This window comes from Corvus brachyrhynchos, unplaced genomic scaffold (assembly GCF_000691975.1).
Source record: "Corvus brachyrhynchos isolate BGI_N302 unplaced genomic scaffold, ASM69197v1 scaffold5, whole genome shotgun sequence".
Lineage (NCBI taxonomy): Eukaryota > Metazoa > Chordata > Aves > Passeriformes > Corvidae > Corvus > Corvus brachyrhynchos.
In genome coordinates, this window is record NW_008238321.1 from 8,720,225 (window position 1) to 8,731,011 (window position 10,787).

The 10,787-nt window shown below is 39.9% G+C and overlaps 1 protein-coding gene across 1 annotated transcript in view; it reads right to left on the reverse strand.

The window, feature by feature from the left end:
* The window catches only part of EIF3B (eukaryotic translation initiation factor 3 subunit B), a gene marked incomplete at its 5' end in the record, with an annotated part of 11,554 nt that extends 2,105 nt beyond the window's left edge, over positions 1-9,449 (reverse strand). Inside the window, 16 exons of the mRNA XM_017734294.1 lie at positions 41-149; positions 583-660; positions 1,141-1,266; positions 1,465-1,603; positions 2,450-2,528; positions 2,709-2,831; positions 3,297-3,369; positions 3,939-4,149; positions 4,909-4,955; positions 5,061-5,127; positions 5,219-5,350; positions 5,958-6,115; positions 7,134-7,262; positions 7,924-7,981; positions 8,073-8,192; positions 9,232-9,449. Coding sequence (XP_017589783.1) covers positions 41-149; positions 583-660; positions 1,141-1,266; positions 1,465-1,603; positions 2,450-2,528; positions 2,709-2,831; positions 3,297-3,369; positions 3,939-4,149; positions 4,909-4,955; positions 5,061-5,127; positions 5,219-5,350; positions 5,958-6,115; positions 7,134-7,262; positions 7,924-7,981; positions 8,073-8,192; positions 9,232-9,449 — 1,867 coding nt within the window. The remainder of the gene's footprint in view (positions 1-40; positions 150-582; positions 661-1,140; positions 1,267-1,464; positions 1,604-2,449; positions 2,529-2,708; positions 2,832-3,296; positions 3,370-3,938; positions 4,150-4,908; positions 4,956-5,060; positions 5,128-5,218; positions 5,351-5,957; positions 6,116-7,133; positions 7,263-7,923; positions 7,982-8,072; positions 8,193-9,231) is intronic.
* Positions 9,450-10,787: the final 1,338 nt, after the last annotated feature.

Below are 10,787 nucleotides of genomic sequence, written 5' to 3' on the forward strand. Positions count from 1 at the left end.
TGGGGTCTCGCGGTGGTTTTGCCCCGCCCCCGAGCCTCACCGCCGCGCAGCTCCAGGCGCTCGTTGCGCTGCTCCATGTACAGCTCTTGCGCCATCTTGCGGTACTTCCTGAACTCCTCCATCATCGTGCGCCGCCGCTCCACCAGCTCCTGCGGGGGCAGGAAGGGGTTAAACCTCCCACGGAACCAAACCCGCACGCCAGGCATTCCTTAGCGAGTCAAGCTTTGTTCTCAGAAACACCTTCTACTGATTCAGAAGAAAAAAGATCCTCTTCTGTAATCAAAATGCTGTTTTGGTGAGGTTTTTTTTTAATTGAAAGAGCTTTTCTTATTTTAAACTCTGGCTAATGCAGCAACACACTGAGAACTCCAAAATTTTACCACCTTTGCTTAATGAGGTAACACCAGTTCCTCTCCAGACTCTTTACAGCAGCACCTCTCTGAACTACCCACTGGACTAATTCTAACCATCTGGATTCAAATGAACACTTGCGATACAGGAAATGTAATTTACCTATCACCACTGCCAACTAAGGATAAGCTACAAGAGTTTAATCTATAATGTATTTCAAAAGTGTCTTGCCTTTGAAGCTTTGGACTGGCTCAGGCGATCCTTCTGCTCAAATATCTTGGAGTATTTCTTCAGGTCCTTCTTAATTTGCTGTGAAACAGGAAATTTTATTTCAACTGGAGTATCAGACTAGCAATTACAACCACCATCTTCTCTAAGAACTCCTTTGGCAGGCCTAAGCAGGCTATGCCTTTCTGAAGAACATCTCTCTGGTAGGCAATTTCCCTTCACTATAATTTTGCTCTTCCTGGCTTATAGATCATATAAGTGCTTCTGTACACACACAACTAGCAAAGTCTGAACAAAAAAATTCAATCTTACTCTTCTTTATACCCTTTCATCATACCCTAACTGTAAGAACAACTGGTGACCATTTCTACTTTGAGCTTACAATACAGTTAATATCTGGAGACATTCCCAGAAATGAGGTCTCACACAGCAGCGTGTTCATTCACACATTCAGGGCAAAAGGCAGTTGTGTAACAAGCCTCATCCTCAAGAGGAGGAAGCAAACCAAGTATGCTTGATACACCAAATCCATGTCAGCACAAAGGCCCTGGAATACCTTACCTTTATCTGATCCTCGCTGAGCAGGGTAGCTGGTCGTGGTCTCCAGAGCAGCTGACAGAACCTGTCTTTGTTGTTTTTCTGAAGCAGACGGCCTTGGAAGGTCCATAACCAATATGCATTGTCCACCTGGAAGAGCAGTGCACCAGCTCAGCCAAGATAAGCTTTAACTTAACACTGGAGTCCTCAGAAATTAATGTTTAAAACTGCGGTGCAGGTTAAGTCATTTGACCAGTGACAGGCGTTCGTTTTCTCTTCCTAATCAAAAGTCCTTTCCAGTACCACTGGAAGAGCAAGCGGGGGTGGGGAAAAGAGGTGCATCAGTACCTTGTGGCTCCACCAAGACACAGAGGTGACAATGTATCTGCCCGTGGGGTCCCACTCCACATCCGAGGCCGTGTAGTGCTCCGCGATGTTCATCATGGTGCAGTCGGACGTGTCAACAAATGCTAAGGCACCATTCATGCTGCACAGGCAAAACAAGACATTGCTTTACACACCAGCACAGCCTGGGGTTTTAAAAGCATTTCATAAGCTGCATCTCTACAAATCCTCATTACAAACAAATTCCCACAGCAGCCACGAGACAGGTTGGTACCAGTCTCTGTGGCTGGAAAGCAACGTGGTGGATAAAAACAAAACACCCCGTAAGAATGACACTTTTGTTTCCATGTTCAGTGACCCTTAAGAATACAAATAAAATGGGTTAAAGTTACAGTAAAAACATGCTCTAGGCAAGCTACAGCCAAAGTTGAACAATCATATGCTTAGACAGAGTAGTGAAGAAAAGATTAAAGAAATAATTCATCCACTAAGATGAACAGCAGTGCTTGTTTGAAAGCATGTGAAAGCAAGTATTACTTGACTAGTTAATAACAATCATTTTCACTTGCTCGGAAGTGCAACTTTCTTGATAATTCTTTCACAAAAGCAGCACTGTCATTAACAGGCACTGCCCATGAAAGGGCACTAGATTGACAACAAATGCATCACAAGAGCCACATACATGTCCAAACTGGATTGGCTCAGTCAGTATTTAACTTGAACAGCTGAAAGGTGTTTCTAAATATCCACTTTTCTGTTGAAAAATGCATTCCTCATTTGATGTGGCAAAAATAGGAAATGAAAGCTGCAAAGGACTAAGCTACATCATGAAGTTGCATCTCTGCTCTGCCTTTGCTTTTGCACAGCTCTATCAGGATTACTGCAATCAACATTCACAAGGACACCAAACACTTCTTGGTGAGATGCAGTAGTTCTTTTCCTCCTAAAAATGAATGTGGTGCTGTTCAGCAACCTGTGCAACACTCACCTTCTGAGGCCAGCCAACACTACAAACTGCCCCTGGGGACTCCAGAATATCGTGTTTGCCTGCTGTTTGTCAAATGTTTCTGAAAAGAAACATGGCAAATTCAGAAAGAGATCTCAGTCCAATGCCATCAATTACCTTGCAAGCATCAGCCCCGCCAATTTCTCACAAGACATCACAAACAGCCACAATTTTGAGTTTACTGCATCTTCTACCATGCAAAATCCTTATTATCTGCACTTTTCACTTGTTTTTCACTTACTTATGAGTTCTATTTTCCCGTTGTTTTTAACATGGTAAAAGGAAACTGAAATTCGTGGAGTTTCTCCATGCAACACAGCAAACTTGCTTCCATTTGGTTCCCAAGCAAAGGCTATAATGCTTTCTGTAACAAGAGGATCCAAAACTCTGTTAAAGGACAATACAAACCTCTGATTTTCTTTAGCTACCAAAGAAAACTAAGATATTGAAGAGAGAGAACCCATCAGTTAACAAACTTTCTTTTAAAACACACGTTGATAAGGCAATTGCAGGGAGTTAGGGGAAGTGTTTCTAACTATAGCTCTAAGTCTTCCATCTTCTACAAAATACACTCATTGTCAGCCTTACCATCTTTATTAATAACACATTTTCACTTCTGTCATCTTCCAAGTCAGTCACAAGCATGAAAAGCACCAGAAGTTTTGATTTCTCATTTTTACATGAGACATTCTGAAACATTAACAATCCAGCTCTTTTCCAAAGAGTGGAAGTCCTAATTATGTCACATGCCAACAAGAATTTGTAAGGAAAACACAAGGATCTATACAAAAAAGTTCAAGCTCAAAAGTAAGGAACTACGTGGCATTACCTTTCATTTCCACCACATCCACTGGCACCTGTTTCTCTCTCATGCGGAATATTTCAAAGTTGGTCACTACTCCCTGTAAAGGCCAAAACCAGCTTGTTATCCAGCACAAAAACAGCAGAGTAAATAATTTTATCACTAGGCATAGAAGGACAACTCCAAAATTAGCCTGTTAGGACACAGGATGAGAGTGAGTCAAGGTTTATTCCTTTAATGAGAGCAAATAAATACAATATGCCTCCTTATAAAAAACATCCCAAATTTGTTCTGACGAAGAATAACTTCAGAATTGTACAAAAGCATCTATTTTTTTTCAGACTGTTATAAAATTTAATTAAGACAGATGAACATGTGGCACATTACACAGCTTGACCTACATCTTGTTCAGCAGCTGCTTAATTCTGAGCAGGAGAAGAGGTGAGGCATAGACCTCTCAGAGACCAAGAGGCCACTAAAGTCAAAGCAAATCCTGGATGCAAACATTACATACATTTTGCTTTCCACATGCTTCAAATTCAAATGGAAAAAATTAAAAATAGCTTTGACATGATATAATTTACACTGCCTCTACTGAAAGGCAGTACTGTAAGAAAAGGAAGCATGAGACAGAACCAAATTTTACCAGTAAAATCAGAATTCATGTACCTGTGTGCCTTTGGGAGTCCTGTCTACCTTCACACACAGGTAGTCCCCGTTCTTCTGCCAGTGCAGTTTACAATCTACTACGTTGAACAAATTCCGCACACGAATTTCTTGTCTAGAAGGCAGCTGCATCAAAGTCACTCTTGCTGGGATGTCTTTGTCCTCAGGCACCCAGAAAGCAATTATGTTACCACCTGGAGACCATGAGAAATCTCTACAGGAACAAAGTTAAAAATATGCCGTTTTAATTTTTAGTTAGAGATGCTACAAGCAGAAACCACTTTCCTCATTGTATCTGAATGTTGCAGACAAAGATCAACTCTCAATAATAAAGACAGGCACAGACATATAACTGAGGGCAATTTAATAACGATACCAAAACAGATCTTTAAGCAGCTATTTAACTTTGCTATATCACCAATGTTATCCAATCAGTATATCTCACCAAAAAGCAAGGATTACACATAGAATAAATGCCAAAGATCTAGGAACAAATGAGCCAAAAACCCCCCTATTAAATTACCATGGAGACCATCTTCTTGCACCTGGGTACACTTGATTTTCTTGCTGCTTTACAGAGATTATTTTTAAAACTCTCAGAGGAGTCAGTGTGTCTTGTGCAGACACAGCACACTGCACTGAGCCAGCACAACCACCTTGTTAGGGAGATATTCCCTAACTAACTGCATTCCAGTGTGGTTCCTTTGTAGACAAGGAACAGGACTCCCAAGATAGACCCTGGATTAAGCAGTACCACAAAGAGGATTTCAAAGCACAGAACCTACCAAGTGTATTCATCAACAAATGGAGAGTTTTCCATTTCTTTTTGCCACTTTCTCTAATTTGATCAACTCAACATGTAAGGCTGTTTGCTCTAGTCAACAGTCTAAAGATTCCTCTCACCATAACAAATCCCCAGACTAAAGGATTCCAGCTAAAGAGCACAGTTATGATTACAAGGGAATAGACTCACCTTATCCCATTGATTTTCAAGCTCTTTTTGTCCAACAAACCCATAGACTAAAAGATGAGAAAAGGATGAATTTTCAAGTTAGTAACATTCTTGTATTTCAACACATACTTTCTACTCTCATGATTATGCAAAAAAACCCTGCAAGAACTTACAGGTGTTTCATAGATGCTGAGGGTATCTGAAGTCATTCGAGCAAAGAATTTACCATCATGACTCCATCTAAGCAAGAAAAAAAGCCATTAAATTGGAACTGCCTTTTTACTAAATGAAGCCTGGGACTACAACTCTCTAATTCTGTTTTTCAACCTACTTAAAAATAGGCCAATGAGCTGAGTTTTCACAGTGGAATCCTCTCTTCTTTTGGCCAGTCAGAATATCCCAGATGATGATAGCCTGAGGGTCATCCTGTGTGTCCATCAAAGGGCTGAAGGTCACTAAATACCTACAAAAGAAAGAATCCATTTCACTATTGAAACTTCATCTAGTATGTCAGTACCAGCAGCCTTTCACCCAAGTAGTATTTAAATACCAGGCACTTTGAAACAAAAGTTTCTCTAATGAGATTTTTCAGGAGAGAGAAAAATAAGAACAGGATGATAAAGGAGGAGAAAGCTTCCCTGATATCCCTCTGGCTAAAAAGATTCTAGATTTATGTGCAAGTCTTTCCATATTGATGTTACAAGGCAGGGGAACTCGACAAATACACTGTTACCTATTATATAGTTTTGACATGAGAATAGCACTGGTTTTGAACCAAACATAAATCATTGACCTTATCCAACCCAAACTACAGGGATGCTGGATTTCTCCATTGGTAAATAATCTCTTCCCTACAATAAAGCATAAAACCCAACTGCTTCCAAATATGTTACTTGAAAACCATCAACAGAAAATGTGTCCCAGTCCTGAAATTACTTTATCTTTCTCTCCAGAGCTCCTTAATGTTCAAGAAATCTTCAGGAATTAATTTCAGCACTCCAGATTTGGAGGATGCTATTCATGCCTCATGCTTTTGACCCCTCAGCCCAAACCAATGTCATGCTCTGTACCTTTCACAGGGTGAGAAGTCAATAAGCTGCACTCCTTGGTGACTAAACCTTTGAATCTGTTTGAACTTCTCTCCACCCCACAGAGCGATGCCTCTCTGGTGGAACGTAGCCAGGTAGGTGCCTTTGGGAGACCAACGGACGTAGGTCTCTGTCCACCTCTGGATTTTAAAAAAAAGTACACATAAAAGCTTAATTTCATTCTGTGTTCCTGAAAGGGAAAGAATTAATGCATGGCTTGTAGCAGCACATTTTGTAAATCCCTTTACTAAGGGAACATCTCATGATCTGTGATAATTGTGGAGTTTAATTTCATGCACATAACATACAGTACCTATTCTTCAGGTTGAAAACTCTCAGTTAAGACCTTTCCAACTTACAGATCACCAAAGATGTTTTTCAGGTACAGTGACATCTTTTGTGTAGTAACAATTAAACCCACCTAATGGCCTGGGTTTCCTTCTTTCAGCCTCGGTAAGAACATACTCTTCTCAGAAGTAAGGGTAAGTATTTCAACTTTCTGAACAACACAGCTCTGGACCTTCAGCTAAGTTACAGAGGTCTCAGCAATACAGACCACATCCTGAGACCATGGTGATGAGCAAATATTCTCACCATCCCAGAGCCAACTTCCTTCTACTGTAATGCACAGTGGTTATTAAGGAAAATGCTCCTGGGTCCTAACAGTTCCCAGCAAGTCCAGTGCCTGCAGCAGACAGGGAGACTAACTCTCCCTCTTTTATGCCATTACCAAACCAGCTATTCCTCTTTAACACCTCTGTGGTCAGCACAAAAGCAAGGAGTCATCTGAAGCAACAAACATAAGCACATATTCAGCTCGAATGAATAGTGCTCCTCAAACTCTGACTTTGCATTCTCAGGTCTTTCTGAATCACCTATAGCAGAGAGATGAAGGAAACTAATGGGCATCATAAACCAGTTTAAAAAAAACCCAACCACCATCATAAACTCCAAAAAGTTCACTCCACAGTTCTCTTACCTAAGCAGCTAAATTTAATTCTAAAGGATGTGATTTCACCACTCTTCACAAGGAAGAAAAAATTATTTCAGCAATGGGAGAAAGATTTTTTTTTTTTTTAAATTAAAAAAGCTGCAATGTCATAAAATTAAGGAGACTGGCAGTGTATCTGCAATCTCCAGCACTTCCAGGACACTCACTGCTCTGTCCTCAATTTGAACAGGTTCCTTGATGTCATTCCAGAAAATGGATGTCCGGTCTCCTGACTCAAAGATGACACTGTACTGATCTCTACAGTCAGGGTCTTCCAACCAGTATCGGAGATTCCCCTGAGAAAAACAGAGCAAAAGGACTATTAGTGAGTCAAAGACTAAGACAGTAAGTTCCACAAATTAGTATCTACCTGGCAGGTGGAAGTTGGTCTTACCAGAGAATGTAACTTTGGGGTCTTACCACTACAAACAAGTTTTTGAAGTGAAATTAAACAATTCCACTTGCTGGATGCTGGAGGCTGAGAGCACACCATGAACAGGTGGACCTTCAAGATGGTTTGATGATGTTTAATATTTATTTTAAACAAGAAATCACTTGGTATTTGGTTTTCAAAGAAAAAACAAACTATCCTTTCTTCCACCAGACTATTTACAAACCAACTGGTAACAAACACCAAAGTTTGCCTCAAACAATTAAGAATATATAAAAAGATGCTTTTGAAAATCTATTTTTAAACGACTTGTGCAAAATTATTATTTACTCTTAAATAACAGGAGTAAATTAAGCTTTACACTATGTGTAACTATTAAACAGAAGCACTGAGTTCCTCCCATCACTTCATGATGGTGAGCATGAAGGAACAGGAGCATGTGATCAGTACTGCTATTTACACCACCATTAACATATCATTTCTATTTTTATATGGATATTCCAGCAATGAAGTAACCATTGAATATTAAGCTGAATATTCTTTCTGCTTTTCAAAAAATTCCTTACCAAATCCTTAAATGGCTGTTTCTCAGGGATTTCCCATTCATCACTGATTGTCATGTACCTGAAAGAACAATTTGGTTGGTTACACTCCATACAGGCACTCTGGATTATAATCCCCAAATCTACAGATAACACACAACTGCTGCACTCACTTATCAAAGTCTGTGAAGAGGTTGACTCTGAAAGTGTGCTGCTTATCCAGTTTGTATCCATCTGCGTTCTTCACGGCATCCACGGCATGAGAGGGGGACATGTACTCCAGGAAGATGTACCTACAAGGAAGGAAAACCAAAGTAGAAGACATTGCTGACTACAAAACAGGCTCATAATAAAGAAGAAACAATGGGGATGAATTAAGAATTCAGTACAGTGCATCTACAAGATAACTTCTTGTCTTGTCCCTAACCAATTAGGGTAAATAGCAATTAATCTCCATTCTGGCCACAGGCTCACACAGATTTTAACTGTCTGGGCCTGACCTCAATTAATCTGATATCCTTTCTGAAATGGGCCAGATCCAGTGGTGACTACAAGTTCAGCACAACCATGACAACAGTGAGAGCCAGGAACAGGCAGGTTACACCCACAGCTCTTCCCAGTAACAGGTCATGTTTAGGAATGGTAACTTGCTGTCACAGGCATCTCAAAGCATCACTCTTGTTTTACAATTACACAACTCAGCTTCCTTCTGGCCACTTAATCCAAGCTACCTCGGAGCCCAGCAGACTCAAAACTAATGGTATCCTGAACACCATCAGACAGTGTCTCAGAGAGAGATAAACAGAGAGAATAATTTTCTCATGCTTCTCACACTGACCTTATAGAATCAATAATCCCTCCACTCCAGAAAACTTGATGTTTTTATGCCTTCTAAACTATGGATTCCTCCAATATTAGGAATATTTGTTACAGACACCGACAGTCTATTTTGCAATGAACACATCCACTGCTACCAGGTTTTTAACTCAAGAGGACCTTTCACTTACTGACTAACCATAGCAGAAAACTGAGAAAAAACTCATGTCGTACTGCACAGACATTTGTCTCCAAACCCAGCTAAACTGTTTCCATAATTAATCCCCACCACACTCTACTATGGAGCCTAATGAGCTGTTAAGGTTCTCAGTTCCCTCAGGAACTTGTTTGTCACTGAGACTGATGTCAGGACTGCACAGGCTGAGGTAGAAGAAGCTGATGGTAAGGACTATGAGGTCACCCTAAAAACTGGCCATAAAGTATTGACACTAACAATCAAGGGTAAGCCAGAGCTGTGTTTCAATCCTTTTTCCAGTTGGAGTTACCATGACTTACCCTTTTGTTTTTCCATCTGCTTCCGGATAAAATTCATTGATAATTTTACCAAACTTGGAAAATATTTTGTGGATGACGTTCTTCAGTTTCTCCAGTCGGTCTGGTCCAACCTGGGGTACATTATCCACAACAATCACCGAGTCTATTCCATCTGCTTCCTGTGGCTGATCTTTCAGGATGTCACCAAGCAGTTCTGCAAAGACAAGACAGACAGGAAATTAAGGCACTGGTCACATCAAGGAGGAGAAAGACAAAGGTGTAAAGAACAGTGAAAGTAAGAGAACAGAGAGACTTCACATTTCAGGAAATTTCAAGAATCATTTAAGAGACTTGGTAGTGAATGAACCTTCTGTCAAAAAAACAATTGAAGTGAATGCACAACATCCCAACAGCACTTCCTGGCTAAGTGACAGGATTATGTGGTTTCATGGCAAACTTTAGGCACCCAACTCTCAAAGTCTTTCTTTAAAAAAATCCTTCACACACTGAGGTCATCAACACTTGCACTATCAGCTTTTTTTAGGAGATGAAACTGGCTCAGGAAGTCCTCAAAACTGACAATAGCACAGACAAATGCATGATTTATTACCTGACCTCTGACCAGTCCTCTTGCTCAAATTATAACCAGATGACTTTGATAAAAATAAATGTAACCTGTACCTCCCTCCCAAATTACACGAGTTTCAGCATAATTCAAAGCTACCCACCATACTGGCAGCTCTGCATGTCTCAGCATCACTATAATTATGTTTAGAACTCACACTCCATCTAAACTTTTAATTAAGCACAAAAATGAAGGTCTAAGGCAAGACACTTAAAGCCATATTTAAGCTTTGTGAAGACAAGCACACATCTTTTCACACTGGATATTCCTCAAACATATTAATTCCTGAGTATCTGCAGTAAGTTTTAAGCTTACATGAAGATCACTATAAAATACAAGGCCACACAAAAAATAAGTTCACACCACCATACTTTTGAATTAGATAAAATCTGGACAGTCAGACTACCTATAGCATGCACAGACTAGGAAAAAGGTGTTGTATATGCTAATATTTTAAAGACATTAGATATTTGATGGTTTTGTAATTCAAGAAATTTTTCTGCCCAGAAACATCATTGGAAAGATCTCCAGCAATGAAGAAATATGAGAAATATGCTTACTTTGAATTTCAAACTACTAAAAAGTTGCTTTCTACAACTTTAAGCTTCTACAGGTTATTACACATGAAGCTTCCCACAGGTCTGGGGCAATGTGCTTCACAAATGTTTAGTCCATTACCACCAAGATTACGTAGCATCCACAGAATATTGTTGTTTGTAGTATTTATCACTCATAAAGATGATCTCCATGTGCATGTAAGAACTACAAATAACAATATAAAATATATAAAATGAAGGCATGCCCCACAAGGACATTTCCACAGGAGTCTACAAGCAAAAGGAGAAAACCAAAGTAAAACACAAAAGGGTAATTTTAAGGCTCTTTTAGTTATTTTTTTCATAATCACTTCTCACCAAAGACTCTGTAGGCCTACAGACAGGCCAAGCACTGC